A 16,089-nucleotide genomic window follows, 5' to 3' on the forward strand; every position below is an offset into this window, starting at 1 on the left:
CTTCTGATGCCTATAAATCAAGATGTAACTCTTGCCTCCTTTAGCACCACATGTGCCTGCATGCTGCAGTGCTCCTTGCCATGATAAGGAACTGAACCTCTGAAACTGTAAGCCAATTAAATGTTTCCTTCTTAAGAGCTGCCTTGGTCAGGGCTGGAGAGATGAGCACTGCCTACTCTTCCAGAGGTTCTGATTTTAATTCCCAGCAAGCACATGGTGGCTCACATCCATCTGTAATTGGAACTGATGCCCTCTTCTATCTGGTGTCTGAAGATGCAAGGATACTCATGTAACTAAATAAATCAATCTTAAAAGAAAGATCTGCCTTGATTGTGGTGTCTCGTCACAACATAAAACCTGAATTAAGACTCTGTGTGTGTGTGTGTGTGTGTGTGTGTGTGTGTGTGTGTGTGTGTGTATGAGATGAGAGAGAGAGAGAGACAGAGAGACAGAGAGAGAGACAGAGACAGAGAGGGAGAGACAGAGGACACAAATGAACAGTGAGTGTATGCATACTTATAAGCATGGATGTGGAGGCAAGAGGTCACGTGCTGTACTCAGTTAGTTGTTCTCTACTATGTTTTTGGGACAAGGTTTCTCAGTGAACCTGGAGCTCTCCCATTTGGGATAGATTAGCTAGGAGCAAGCCTGTCTCTACCTCCCCAGAGCGAGGATTACAAAAGTGTGTGGTCATAAGGCCCAGCTTCTAACAGCAGATCCAAATTCACGCTTGTGTGGAAGCAACTTACTGGACACATCACCCCAGCTCCTATGGATACAACATATACTCATTTCTGACTTGAATTCAGTGTTTTGCATCCATTTCAGTATTTCATTTATATTTCAGAAATGCCTGGTACAATATAAAATTTAGAAGCAAGCCAAAATATCCTCCATAGTCTTTATAAAATATATTCTAGGCTGGATGTGGTAGCTCATGCCTTTAATCCCAGTACTTGGGAAGGAGAGGCAGGTGGATCTCTTTAAGTTCAATTAGCCTGGTCTACAAATCGAGTTGAGGACACCAAGGGCTATTATACAAAGAAACCCTATCTCAAAAAATTATCTATCTATCTATCTATCTATCTATCTATCTATCTATCTATCTATCTATCTATCTATCTATCAGTTCTATATAGAACATATACTTTATGTATTATATAATATATATTCTATATAGAATATTATACTCTATAGTATATATATGCATATTCTACAGTAGCTAAACATTTAATTATATACACTTAAAATTGGATGTACAAACTATTCCACTTTTATATGTAGACAAAAGAATTGAAGGAGAGTCTCAGAGATATTTGCAGATCTATGCTCACAGTGCCCTTGTTTATAACTGTTAAAATGGAATGGTAACCCACACGTTTACTAACAGATGGAAGGATGAACAAAATGTAGTCTAGCCATACAATGGATTATTATTCAGCCATTAAAAAATTCTCACAAATGCTGCCCATGTTCCCAACAGTCCAAAGCTAAGGCAGTGTAGATCTCAAATTTAAGGTCAGCCTGGGCTAGGACTGTTTCAGAAACATAAAAAAACAAAACAAAACAAACAAAAAAACCCTGACAAGCAATTTTAAAAAACAAAACAAAACAAAACAAAAATACCCCATAGTTCAGCATACATGTGCACCAAACTTTCTGATTATACAATCTTTGAGGTGACTCCTGTCCATGAACTCAGACATCACAGAGACGGAAATATGCACTACTTTTAAATGGACTGTGGTGAAGTACATTGAGAGGTCGGAAAGTGCTAAAAGTAATACAGAGTACCAATATCACCACCAACATTGCATTAAGACCACAGACACTTTCAATAGCAAGCTCCTTGAAAATTTTAAAGTAGTTATTCCAACAGGTCTAATCAGGTATTAAAAATGTCATGTGTACAAGGTACATATAAGTAACTTGATTTCAATCTCCATAGCTCAACACAAAAGATACTAGGCAATTTCTTCAGGGAAGGCATCCAACAAGACCGAGTTCTTTGTTCAGCATCTGCGCTGGGGACCTCTTACTAATATGTGTATTAAGACAGAAAACTGAGCAGGAGGGTCCAAGTGTGGGCCTCCAAGAATAAGCTCAGAAGACAAAAGAACCAGGGCACCCTCTGCCCACTCACAATTTCAGAACTGTCAGAAGGAGTCACAGCTGAATCAGGTCCTTCAGTGGTGGTCTGAGAACTGTCACTGATGGGTGAGGAGGCCTGGGTCCCATCATTCAGGTCCATGGCAGGGTCGGATGGAACAGCACTGAACTGGCTGGAGCTGTGGCTCAAGATGTCTTCCTCATCTCCATCAGTAGCAGCACTGGTCAAGTCACAGCCTGACAAATCCACAGAGTCTGCCTGAAGTGTGTGCTGGGATCGAGGCTGCTCAGTGATGATGTCGTGACCTACAGAACCGGGAGTGGAGACACCCGAAGAAGAAGCAGCGAGCTCTCCACCAATCTCACTCTTCACAGAAGCTAGAGACACAGAGAAACTCAGTTGTCACATGGCCAGGGGAAACAGAGGCTAAGGACTCAAAAGTATGCAAAATGACAAAAAGTTCACTGTACTGAATGTTCTAACTTTTGTACATCATGGAGCATAGTGAAGAAAGGGCAAGCAGCACAGTGGAGCTGGTTGGAAAAAGCAAATTCTTCATGGCTATGAATATTTTAAATGTGTTGCATCACAAAACCCAAGTTACAGTTCTAAATGCACCTCTACAGCCATACATAGAATGTGTGTAACTCAGAAGTGGCTGGGCAGGGACACAGGCAGACCCCCAGGAACTCTAAGTAAGCAACAACAGAGCACTAGTGAGCACAGCGCCTTCAGGACAGGCTTGCCTTCTTCCCAGTCCTGCTCATCTCCACTCTAATCCTAGCCTCCTGTAGGAGGAACACACGCCACCTTTCCTTAGTTTAATTTTAGAATTCCCTCTTACAAACACTATGTGAGATCAAAATCACGTCAGTGTCCATTCTAATAATAGCAAAGTCCAATATTTAACATTTATTCAACCTTAAATGTTTGGAAGGCCTTGCAAAAAAAGTTGTTGATTTGTATTAGAGGAAATGAAAGGTGCTTAAGGTTGGAACAGTGAGATTGTACCAATAATACTGTGCTTTCAGAATGCTGATAGGACGGTTTGTTTTATAAAATAAAACCTTAAATACAAAACCAAAACCACTTCAAAACCATGAAGTGGCTCATCAGTGGCTCCTGATGAAGGCACTGGGTCACAGGCACTTGAGGTTTACACTGGTCTAAGCAAGCCAAAATGTTTGTTCTGTGATTTCTTTATCTTGCAAACTTCCATCTACCATCCACTACCAAAAAGATACACTCCAGGGTAATAAATCAGTTTCTGAATATCCTAAAACAAGAAAAGCACATAGCCAAACACATTTAGAGTGAACAGTATAAAAGCAACTGAATTATAAAAGCCACTTTCTGAGCAAGTCACCCATGCCCCTCAATGCTGTGCTCAGGCTGAGGTGCTGAAAGGGACACAGGATGGCAGATAATAAATAAAGGCCAGCACTGGCAGCTCCTGGACCAAGAGGACAGCAAGTACCTGCAAAGGCTGAGCTGCTGACATCTGACCTGGACTCCGAGTCATCCTCCAAGGCTTCTTCCTCTCCTAAGAGGACTTTGCCTAGTAAATAATACAGCAACATTCCTCTTTAATTTTGCTAAAAATAATGTTTTCTTTAGGTCAAATAGTCAGGCATGACGGTACACACTTACTCCCAGCACTCAGGAGACAAAAAGAAGTCATGCAAATATCTATAAGTTTGAGGTCAGCCACATCTACACAGTGAGTTTTATTTAGTCCAAACCAAAGCTACATAGTGACTCTTAACAAACGAACATCGAACAAGCATACATTCTGAATTGAAAATCAAAGGCATATTTAATTTACTCTAATATGATTTATCCAACATGTATTGTATCACTACCATGTTAAAGAATGGAAAAAAGAGTGACTTTTAGAATATTGCAAAAGCAGTAAGTCTACTAGAGAACGGAGGCAGACGTAATTCCTACTGAACTATACCACAAAATAAGTTTTCATTGATTTAGATTACTATTGCAGTTAAATAATTTACTATTGGTTATTAAATGAATGAGTAGCTTATGGCTAAAAAGGTCCAATTCTATCAGTCAGGCCTTGGAGTATCCATATTTTTTTGGAATATCATAGCAAATACAAAGTTGTATATCTAACTCTTTTTTTTTTTAAATTTTTTCCATCTTTATTAAATTGGGTATTTTTATTTACATTTCTTTATTTCTTTCTTTATTTATTTTTTTTATTAACTTGAGTATTTCTTATTTACATTTCGAATGTTATTCCCTTTCCCGGTTTCCAGGCCAACATCCCCCTAACCTCTCCCCCTCCCCTTCTTTATGGGTGTTCCCCTCCCCATCCTCCCCCCATTACCGCCCTGCCCCCAACAATCTAGTTCACTGGGGGTTCAGTCTTAGCAGCACCAAGGGCTTCCCCTTCCACTGGTGATCTTACTAGGCTATTCATTGCTACCTATGAGGTCAGAGTCCAGGGTCAGTCCATGCATAGTCTTTGGGTAGTGGCTTAGTCCCTGGAAGCTCTGGTTGCTTGGCATTGTTGTTCATATGGGGTCTCGAGCCCCTTCAAGCTCTTCCAGTTCTTTCTCTGATTCCTTCAATGGGGTCCTGTTCTCAGTTCAGTGGTTTGCTGCTGGCATTCACCTCTGTATTTGCTGTATTCTGGCTGTGTCTCTCAGGAGAGATCTACATCCGGCTCCTGTCTGCCTGCACTTCTTTGCTTCATCCATCTTCTCTAATTGGGTGGCTATATATGTATGGGCCACATGTGGGGCAGGATCTGAATGGGTGTTCCTTCTGTCTCTGTTTTAATCTTTGCCTCTCTATTCCCTGCCAAGGGTATTCTTGTTCCCCTTTTAAAGAAGGAGTGAAGCATTCGCATTTTGATCATCCGTCTTGAGTTTCATGTGTTCTGTGCATCTAGGGTAATTCAAGCATTTGGGTTAATAGCCGCTTATCAATGAGTGCATACCATGTGTGTTTTCTGTGATTGGGTTACCTCACTCAGGATGATATTTTCCAGTTCCAACCATTTGTCTATGAATTTCATAAAGTCATTGTTTTTGATAGCTGAGTATCCAGTTTGTTAATCTATGTCTTTTTATTGGGGAGTTGAGACTATTGATGTTGAGAGATATTAAGGAATAGTGATTATTGCTTCCTGTTATATTCATATTTGGATGTGAGGTTATGTTTGTGTGCTTTTCTTCTCTTTGTTTTGTTGCCAAGATGATTAGTTTCTTGCTTTTTCTAGGGTGTAGCTTGCCTCCTTATGTTGGGCTTTACCATTTATTATCCTTTGTAGTGCTGGATTTGTAGAAAGATATTGTGTAAATTTGGTTTTGTCATGGAATATCTTGGTTTCTCCATCTATGTTAATTGAGAGTTTTGCAGGATACAGTAACCTGAGCTGGCATTTGTGTTCTCTTAGGGTCTGTACGACATGGGTCCAGGGTCTTCTGGCTTTCATAGTCTCTGGCGAAATGTCTGGTGTGATTCTGATAGGTCTGCCTTTATATGTTACTTGACCTTTTTCCCCTTACTGCTTTTAATATTCTTTCTTTATTTTGCGCATTTGGTGTTTTGACTATTATGTGACGGGAGGAGTTTCTTTTCTGGTCCAATCTATTTGGAGTTCTGTAGGCTTCTTGTATGCTTATGGGCATCTCTTTCTTTAGGTTAGGGAAGTTTTCTTCTATGATTTTGTTGAAGATATTTACTGGTCCTTTGAGCTGTGAGTCTTCACTCTCTTCTATACCTATTATCCTTAGGTTTGATCTTCTCATTGACTCCTGGATTTCCTGTATGTTTTGGACCAGTAGCTTTTTCCGCTTTACATTATCTTTGACAGTTGTGTCGATGATTTCTATGGAATCTTCTGCTACTGAGATTCTCTCTTCTATCTCTTGTATTCTGTTGGTGATGCTTGTATCTACACCTCCTTGTCTCTTCCTTTGGTTTTCTATATCCAGGGTTGTTTCCCTGTGTTCTTTCTTGATTGCTTCTATTTCCATTTTTAATTCCTTCAACTGTTTGATTGTGTTTTCCTGGAATTCTTTCACGGATTTTTGTGATTCCTCTCTATAGGCTTCTACTTGTTTATTTATGTTTTCCTGCGTTTCTCTAAGGGAGTTCTTCATGTCTTTCTTGAAGTCCTCCAGCATCGTGATCAAATATGATTTTGAATCTAGATCTTGTTTTTCTGGTGTGTTTGGATATTCGTGTTTGCTTTGGTGGGAGAATTGGGCTCTGATGATGCCATGTAGTCTTGGTGTCTGTTGCTTGGGTTCCTGCGCTTGCCTCTCGCCATCAGATTATCTCTGGTGTTACTTTGTTCTGCTATTTCTGACAGTGGCTAGACTGTCCTATAAGCCTGTGTGTCAGGAGTGCTGTAGACCTGTTTTCCTGTTTTCTTTTAGCCAGTTATGGGAACAGAGTGTTCTGCTTTCGGGTGTGTAGTTTTTCCTATCTACAGGTCTTCAGCTGTTCCTGTGGGCCTGTGTCCTGAGTTCACCAGGCAGGTCGCTTGGAGCAGAAAAGTTGGTCTTACCTGTGGTCCCGAGGCTCAAGTTTGCTCATGGGGTGTTGCTTATGAGCTCTCCACAAGGGCAGCAACCAGGAGGACCTGCGCCGCACTTTCCGGGAGCCCCGGTGCACCAGGGTCCCAGATGGCATTTGGTCTTTTCCTCTGGAGTCAGAAATGTGGGCAGAGTGTAGTCTCTTCTGCCTTCCCAGGCGTGTCTGCCTCTCTGAAGGTTTAGCTCTCCCTCCCACGGGATTTGGGTGCAGAGAACTGTTTATCAGGTCAGTCCCTTCAGGTTCCAGCGGTGTCTGGGGGGCAGGGGACCTGCTCCAGTGCCCTTATCTACGGGATCCCAGAGGCTGTATACAGTTTCCTCTTGGGCCAGGGATGTGGGCAGGGGTGGGCAGTGTTGGTGGTCTCTTCTGCTCTGCAGTCTCAGGAGTGCCCACCTGTCCGGGCAGTGAGCTCTCTCTCCCACGGGGTGTGGGAGCAGTGAGTTGTGCACTGCGGGAGGGGATCAGTGAGTCTTATATACATTTCAAATGTTATTCCTTTTCCTGGTTTCCAAGCCAACATCCCCCTAGCCCCTCCCCCTCCCCCCTTCTATATGGGTGTTCCCCTCCCTATCCTACCCCCATTATCAAACTCTTAAATATAAATAAATCACTTTCATTTTATTATCTTTTTATAATCTACACTACAGCTAAGAATCTGAAAAGAAAATATTTTCTAGTAGAGTTTTAAAAATATATCTTATAGTTTATGTTTAAAGTTATATTAGGAAGAAAATTTAATAACTTTACAGCTATATTACATATGAACATCATTAGACAACATCAAATTATACTTTGATCTTGGCTGCTTTATTGAATGGAGAAATGCTTCGGGATTTCTAGAGAGGATTAACTAAGAGGGATGACTGTTGCTTGGTGTAGGTAGCACTGTTCACATGTTGAAGTAAAAAATTAACAAGAAGCCCACAACACAGGAATAAAGCACCTGCTCTCTGGTTGCTGCCCTGCTCTGACAGACCAATACCTCTGACCTGGCCGAGAATAAATCTTTCCGTTGAAGTTGTTCATTTCAGGTATGCTCTCAAACAGAGAAAAATTAAAACAGATACTATCTAGCCTAATATTAGCCTAATATTACTATTCTTCAAGTAATAATTGTGACAATTTCCATGAAATTACATGATGTAATATTAAAGGCATAAGCTAATTAGCAAAGAGAATACAAATCTATGCAAAATCAACACAGCGACTAGACATAAATACAAACAGAATCTTTTTAACAAAACATGTAGTTTAAAAAATCAAATAATGGGGTTGGGGATTTAGCTCAGTGGTAGAGCGCTTGCCTAGCAAGCGCAAGGCCCTGGGTTTGGTCCCCAGCTCCGAAAAAAAAAAAAAAAAAAGAGGATAAAAAATCAAATAAAACTCAACAACAGTGAACTTGAATCTTAATGAAGAAGTTTTTACCCTCCAAGTCAGTGGCTGATCATATTCTGGAGAAAGTTCCCCTCAGGGCAGATTCCATGAAGAGAGAAAAAAAAGGAGAGCTGCTGCCAACAGAGAAGAGACTACTAGGCCCCTCTCACCTTTGCGGAAGCCTATGTGCTCCACAACTCTGTTTTGATCTATCTTATATCTGGGAGAGTACACTTGTCTTAGTTAGTGCTTCTATGGCTGTGATAAAACTCCATTACCTAAAGTAACTTGGGGAAAAACTGAGGGGAACTGGAGCAAGAACCTAGGGCAGACACTGACGCAAAGGCGGGGGCAATGCTGCTCACTGGCTTGCTCAGTTGGCTGTCCTACAGCACAGAACCACCTGCCCGGGGTGGCAGTGCCCAGAGTGAGCTGCACCCCTCTAGACGATCAACCAAGAAAACGCATCACTGGTTTGTCCACAGACCTGTCCAGTGAGGACATTTTTTTCAACTAAGGTTCCTACTTCAAAAATGACTCTACCTTGTATCAAGTTGACATTAACTAGCCAGGACAACACTTAAAAAAAAACAATCTTTGTTATAACAAAAAAGTTTTAAAATCACCAGTCTAAATAAAAATATCATCAGGAGATTCAGGAAGTAGCAGAGATGAGAACTCGTCTCAATAATGCCACCTTTGTCACCATCTCTGGATGAAGCGACTGTGAAGTAAGTTATCAGAGTAACTTTACCAAGTGCCCACCAGTCTCTCCGACAAGAGCAGAGAGCACCACTTCTTAGAATTCTTCTGGCCTTTGCATTGGCAGTGCTTTCTAAAACACTAAGCATTTCCTACCACAATGGACCAAACATCCCGCTTTCTTTTTAAGAGGCAATGTCTTCCTAGTAGCCCAAAAGACTTCTGCTTCAGCCTCCAGGTGACATCTAGTTCCCAAATTCTTCAAGGAAATGTTTTCCTAATTCAATGAAGACTAGAATATTGTTCCTGTGAAGAACTTATTCAAAAGTGAGGTGTACTGTCATCCCACCAAGTGGGAAGTGCAGGCAGTTCAAGGCCAGCTCGTACTACACAGTGAGGCCCTGTCTCAAAACATAAAAAAAAAAAGGAAAAACACAAATCTTCACTTAAAATGGCAAATACTGTGCTTTAAGTTTTAAGTGCTCAAATTATGACACAGAAAACAAATTCACCTTTTAAGATTTTAAAAATAAAAATCACAGCAATTCTTTTCCATGGAAATTCATAATGTAAAATGAAATTGCAGCTGCTACAAAATGAACAAGTGTACAAAACTATCAAGTCATATCAGAAACTCTGGAATAAAAATAGGTCAGAAAACACATATGTGAGAAGTTAAATGTGGCTGAAAACTGATTAACAAGGCAGGAACAAAATGAAGAATCAAAAAATAAATAAACTATCTAGTATAACTACTAATAAAATTCATTAAGAAGGGAAGTTAGGACTGGAGAGATGGCTCAGCGGTTAAGAACACTGACTGCTCTTCCAGAGGTCCTGAGTTCAAATCCCAGTAACCACATCGTGGCTCACAACCATCTGTAATGGGATCCAATGCCCTCTTCTGTACTCATATACATAAAATAAATCATATAAAAAAAAGAATAGAAGTTACTTTTATAAAGTAGAGTGATGCACTCTCTACAGTGGTACTGAGTCCAGCTGCATCTTTAAGATTTCAGTGGCAAACAGCCAGCCCCAGCAGTTTATGTATTAGATCATTGTTCTTCAGCAGTCACATGGCAGGAAAACAACCTCAAGAGCCCAATTTGCTCTCTGGTCCCTTATAGAAAGTTTGCTGACCTTTGTCCTCAAACATTAGAAATTATGATAAATAACTATGATATAAACAATTTTTAAACGGCAGAAAACTTTGGATCCCAGCAGTATTCATACACTTACTCTCCTGGGAGGAAATATAAGCAGAATCTAATGTATTAGCAAACACAGAAACAGCAGTTCACACAAGTTCTCAACACAAGACTTAGATTGTGAGATAATCACCTTTTTGCTTTCTTGAGAGAACAGGGCTGCATGAGGAACCCCCTCCAGCTGTAAATCACGGAAAGTAACAGAAGAAAGTAAGGTAACAAGCTGCTAAAATCTGCAAGAAATTCAAAAATCCTCAAAAAGCTTGACTCAAATTCTAAAATGGGGAATATGGACATATTTCCATAGGACATGTCTAAACACCACAGTGTCACACTTTAAAGGTGATAATTACACTCCTGTTCAAATACACAGTTTAAAGATATGACTAAAATGTCAAAAAAGCTCATATAAATTGCACTTTAAAAGCCAAATTAAAACCATAAGATCTCACATTACTTGGACAACCAGAGGCCAGACATAAGCTTTCATTGGAAGCAGTTACTAGAGATGTGCATTTCTGTTCACTGGGTAGATGACATACTTTCCACAAAAAATAAGAATTCTTTAATAACAAGAACAGCAGAAAAACATTTTCTGGTCATAGTTCAGGCAAACTTTTCAGCTCACCAAGGCCACAATCATATTTCCCAGGCAGACTGTCTCTAATTTGTAGCTACAGTAAGTCTGGCTCCTCAATGTATACACTGTGGCAAGCCACGACATGCCTGGTCAGCGGAATTTCTCAGAGCCTGCTAAATGCCAGGTCACTTCTAGAGGCTGGCACGCCCAGATTCCTATCTGTCCCACCATCCAAGAGTAGCTCATGTCAGACAGGGCAGGCTGCCACTGCCTAATCTATGGCTCACTCTTTGAGCATCAAGAAGAACAGAGACCAGGTTAGGGAGATGTCTTCAAGGACCAGGAATGGAAAGGGTTCTCTAAAGTCAGGATCCAAGTAGAAAAAGAACACTAAATTCCCCCAAAAAGACATAAAAACCTATTCACCCTTGACAATCAAACATGAGAGTACTGGAAATTGTCTAATATTTCTATTTCACTGTACCCGAAATGGAGGTGACAAGCCAGAAAGACAGGAGACCAGACTTTAAAGGTGTGGCCTCCTTTAAAGTCATCTAGTTTTCTAAACTATAGATTTATTTGCAAAAGCAGAAAGATGCCTACATCGTTAGACTGGGAAGGAATTTAGGCATGGATAGCTCAGCGCAGCACAGCCCCATAAAGCATCAGAAGGAAACATGCCTTAATGCACAATGGTGAGACGACAACTTTGCTGAGAACGCACCTAAAAGCTCCACGATACTCCCGCTGCGGCCTCGGCCCCCGGCCTCTTCTCGAACCAGAGTGAGCTGCCCGAGCCCTCCTGGTGTGGTCAGTGCTTGCAGCAGCTCAGGTGGAGGGGTACGGAAGAGCTGCTGCAGGAGCTCCAGTGCCCCTGTCACCACGTTATGGTCTTGGTGCTGTGTGTGATGCAAAGTCAGTTCATAAACCTAGGAGCAGAAACACAGGTTTTTAGTCATGTTTAAAATGCATCGCAGGGCTGGAGAGATGGCTCAGCGGTTAAGAGCATTCATTGTCTGCTCTTTCAGAGGTCCTGAGTTCAATTCCCAGCAACCACATGGTGGCTCACAACCATCTGTAATGGGATCTGATGCCCTCTTCTGGCCTGCAGGTGTACATGCAGACAGAGCACACACATAAATTTTAAAATTCTTAAAAACCAAACAAAATTAATAAATACATAACATCCCAGATTTCACTATGTTTTCACTGGTCTTTGCCAGCAAAACTGTCCCTTAATTTTTTCCTGTAAAGACTTGTTACTTTTATAGGTAGATCATTATTGTCATGCTATATTCTGAATTCCCATGATTTCTTTCATTTATATTAACTCCTTGGAAATACATAAAGCACTTGCTATAGAACACCAGTAAGCAAACTCAGGATCTTTGTTTCCCAAAACTGATGAATAGGAAAGAAAATAATCCCAATGGACACTGCTGTGGAGGCAAGTGGGGACATCCAACCATCAGAAACAGAGAAAAGAGCCACAAATGTTAAGAATGCCAATCAAAATGTTTGGTGTTTTTAGTACTATACTACACTAGAGAAACAATGAATTTGTTAGTTTTTTTCTTTAAAGTTACCAGGGGAAAGAAAGCCCAAAATTTAAATAATGATTTCAGATAACACATAATTTTGCAATATAAATATACCCTAGACAATTTCAACCATACATATAAAATCACTGTATAAAATTAATACTTCAGAGGCACTCTGTAGTTTTACTTTGCAAAGTTTGCCAACCCTAGCATTAGGTGGTAAGATAAAAGCAAAAAACACACAAATGCAGGCCTAGAGAGATGGCTCAGCAGTTAAGAGCATTGGTCGCTCTTGCAAAAGACCCAGGTTCAATTCCCAGCACCCACATGGCAGTTCACAACTGTCTGTAAATCAAGTTCCAGTAAATCCAACTCCCTAAGAGAGACATACTTGCAGGCCAAACACCAATGCATGATTTTAAAAGATTTTTTAAAAAATAGCGGGTTGGGGATTTAGCTCAGCGGTAGAGCGCTTGCCTAGGAAGCGCAAGGCCCTGGGTTCGGTCCCCAGCTCCAAAAAAAAAAAAAAAAGAATGAAAAATAGCATGTTTTCTTTTTTGAAGGTTGGTGTAGAATAAAAAAGAAGGTGCTTTAAGGCTTAGTTTAGCTCTTCTCCTGCAACCTATATGCATATGCATAGCCCTAAATCTTGACTGGCAAACTGCTAGCCACAGCCATATCTGGCTTTACACTTGCTTTCTACTCCCCATTTGGACTTTTTTGAGATCTGGTCATGTAGCTACAGATAGCTTGGAGTTCCTACGCAGGACAGGCATGTGCTGAACTTGTACTTCTCTCTTGGTATCCCAAGTACTGGGGTCACAGGCATACAATGCTGTGTCTTGTTCTGTGCTGCTTCTGTGGATGAAATCTCAGTGGAATATGGCCACATTTATGGGCTATCTGTGGCTTTCAAACTATAATGCTAGGGGGAATTCAGTGAAGATGGCTGGATATGCAAAGCTTAACACACATACTCTTTGGCCCTTTGTGAAAACCGTGTGGTCCCTGCTTTAGATAAACAACTCATTCCTGGTCTACAGAGCTACATCTCCTAACTCCTCAGGAGCGAGGGAACACGCCATCACCCAGCTTACTCCTTTCTGCCCCAACACTTCCGGAAACAATGCTGCTTCCAAGGAGCACATGCCCCATGCTTACCTGGACAAGCTGCTCTGCAGAGGGAGAGACTTCCATTTCTTTCCGTGTTACCCCAAAGCTGCCCTTTAGACTTGTGTCCTTGACCTGCTGCTGGAGCAAGGGCACTAGACACCTCAGTGTGAGCAACACACCAAGGATCAGGAGAGTGGGGTGTTCTTCCTCCATGGGAACCAGCAAACCTGGAAAGGCAACCAAAGAGGCTCAAAAGTCAGTCCACTGCTCAGAGAACCACAGTTCACACTGGTAAAAAAGGAGACCTACAGGAGTGCCCTATTGTAAGCCTCGAAGTAAAGGGAAGAGGGACATAAGCACGACTGTGTGCAAAATACAGGCTGTGTATGCCCAGATCAAGGAGCAGCCTTGCAGCATAAGACATGTCCTTAGCTTGGTAGGACCCTATAGGAAGTGGACCTGGATTTGGAATTCAGATGCTTGTATCAAATGTCCACATGCTCATTCCAACAAGATTTACTCATGTTGATTTTGATAGCAGAGAGACACAAAGAGAGAGAGACAGACAGACAGAGACAGAGAGACAGAGACAGAGACAGAGAGAGAAAGAACATGTTAATCTCCCTAGAGCACCCACAGAGTGTTGAAGTATGTATAGCCTCAGGTCTCTGACACAGAATACCAGAGGGGTGGGTGAAGTTATATACCTATGGGCACAGCTGCAGCTGAAACGTCTCCAAGACCACTTATGGGCTTGCAGCACCCTCTATAGAATTCACATTTAGCAGTCAGCAGCTGCAAGTGGTCTAGTCCCGATGCCAAGGGTCAGTGTACTTTAAAAGATTGAGCAAATGCTAAGACTGAGCCAGCCGGCCCTTTCTCTCTTACCTAGGAGCACATTCAGGAGCCAGTTGTAGAAGTACTGTGTCCTCCTAGAGTGCTGGCAGATGCTCACTGCTGACCCAGCTGCTGTCCGCCGCACAGTGGGAGAGCTTGACTTCAGATTTGCTATGAAAGCTTTCAATAGAACCTGAGAACAAACAAAACCAGGAAGAAGCTGAAGCTCCTGTGGAGCTTATGACACACTCCACAGAATTCCAAATCTCGAGGGACAGAAACTGTGACAAGCTGACACATTTTTCATAGATGGAACAGAAAATCCCAAATTTTCCATAGTCAGCAAGTGTTTATCAGCAGTCTATTTACTTTCTTATAGATTGCATTGGGAAGGCTGTGTGATAGTTCAAATGGTAAAGGCATTTGTAGCCAAGGTTAATGTAGCTAAGTTCTATCCCCAGAACCCACATGAACACACACACACACACACACACACACACACACACACACACACACACACACACAAAACAACAACAACAACAACCAGAAGTGATACCCAGACTAGTAGATGTGTTAATAGCAACAAACAGACATATAAGAATTGTGTAAAGGGGGGTTGGGGATTTAGCTCAGTGGTAGAGCGCTTGCCTAGGAAGCGCAAGGCCCTGGGTTCGGTCCCCAGCTCTGAAAAAAAAGAACCAAAAAAAAAGAAAAGAATTGTGTAAAGGGAGACTCAGCTTTACTCCTTCCTGAGAAGCCTCTCAGTCTGCCCTTCTAGCCCATCCCCATTCCTCCATGTCTGCCTGTTGACCAGGAAACACTTTATCTAAGACCCCTAGTGACCACACAGGGCTGACTCGGGTAGGCGAATTTCATTCTACTTCCTGTCTTTTAGTACCATCTCTCCTACCTCATCCCAGCCCTTTAGTAGCCTACTTGCAAGTGCTCTCCTACTCTGACTCCATCCTATGGAGATTCCCCTTCTCAGTTTGACCCAGGACCCCACCCCCACCCCCACGACCAAGCCCTATAATCCCAGTCTCTGCAGACACACCCTTTGTCCACTGCAGCCTCCTTATAGGAGTGCCTCTTTACACCACAGTCTAACTGCTCAAGGATCCTGCTTCTTGGTATGGACAGGATCCTCCAGTTCTGTACTACAAAAAAAAAAAGGGAATTCTCCTGAGGAAAAAGTGATCTGCATACCAAGGGCATTGTTAGGAATGCCAAATCCCAACTGCTTCCTGCTCAACCCTTTGGGGAGAGCAAACCAACCTCTTTTAGACAGAAAGAGGAGAGCCGTAAAGGAGTCTGCTGGATGACAGAACTGACAAACTCAGAAATCACAGGCCATTTTGAGCAGGATGTGGATAACTGCCAGAGGAAATAGACCAAATAAGCTATCTCATGAGTAAGAAATGACACTGCTGTTTGAGACGTCAGAAACAACCAATAATTACTAGGTTTAGAAAACAAAAAAGTGTTCATATTAAGCAGCCATCACTATTGACTTGGGCATATTAAGTACGTTCAATACAGACGGGACTACTGTAAAAAGACGCAAGGGTTAGAGCCAAGCTCACCTCTTCTATAGTTAAAAACAAATGTAAAATTTAAAAATCCAAATCCAGCAAAGTAAGCATGGTTGTGCTTGCCTCTGACACAGAATCATGATAGGAAAGGGCGGCAATGACACATGGGCAGAAAAATGAGGATACCTTCCTTAAATGAAGTAGTTAATAACTACTTTAAAAAAAAGAAAGTGTTACCTTTCTCATGGCATCTATATCATGGAAAGATCCAGAACCACTATGTGTGTGCATACTGGGCTCTGACAGCAGTTATCAGAGACTCCTGACATCACTGCACAGTGCTCATTTCTGCAATCATCAGGAGCGTCCACCACTCCAAGGAGTAACAGTGACAGCAGCAGCAGCTCCCTTAACAACAGGACAATCATTTCCTTTCCTCATCCCAAACTCTAGGAAATCATTTTTTTAAGCATCACGTTAATATTAAGAGGAAACCACTGTAGTTTGGAGAAAAACAACA

The 16,089-nt window shown here is 41.7% G+C and overlaps 1 protein-coding gene across 1 annotated transcript in view; it reads right to left on the reverse strand.

The window, feature by feature from the left end:
• Positions 1-16,089, reverse strand: part of Htt (huntingtin) — a 142,279-nt gene that overhangs the window by 91,838 nt on the left and 34,352 nt on the right. Inside the window, exons 7-12 of the mRNA XM_032915843.1 lie at positions 14,089-14,230; positions 13,249-13,427; positions 11,271-11,475; positions 10,100-10,147; positions 3,588-3,668; positions 2,144-2,487 (exon numbers count right to left, since the gene is read on the reverse strand). Of these exons, the coding sequence (XP_032771734.1) occupies positions 2,144-2,487; positions 3,588-3,668; positions 10,100-10,147; positions 11,271-11,475; positions 13,249-13,427; positions 14,089-14,230 (999 nt within the window). The remainder of the gene's footprint in view (positions 1-2,143; positions 2,488-3,587; positions 3,669-10,099; positions 10,148-11,270; positions 11,476-13,248; positions 13,428-14,088; positions 14,231-16,089) is intronic.

Source organism: Rattus rattus, chromosome 11 (assembly GCF_011064425.1).
Source record: "Rattus rattus isolate New Zealand chromosome 11, Rrattus_CSIRO_v1, whole genome shotgun sequence".
Lineage (NCBI taxonomy): Eukaryota > Metazoa > Chordata > Mammalia > Rodentia > Muridae > Rattus > Rattus rattus.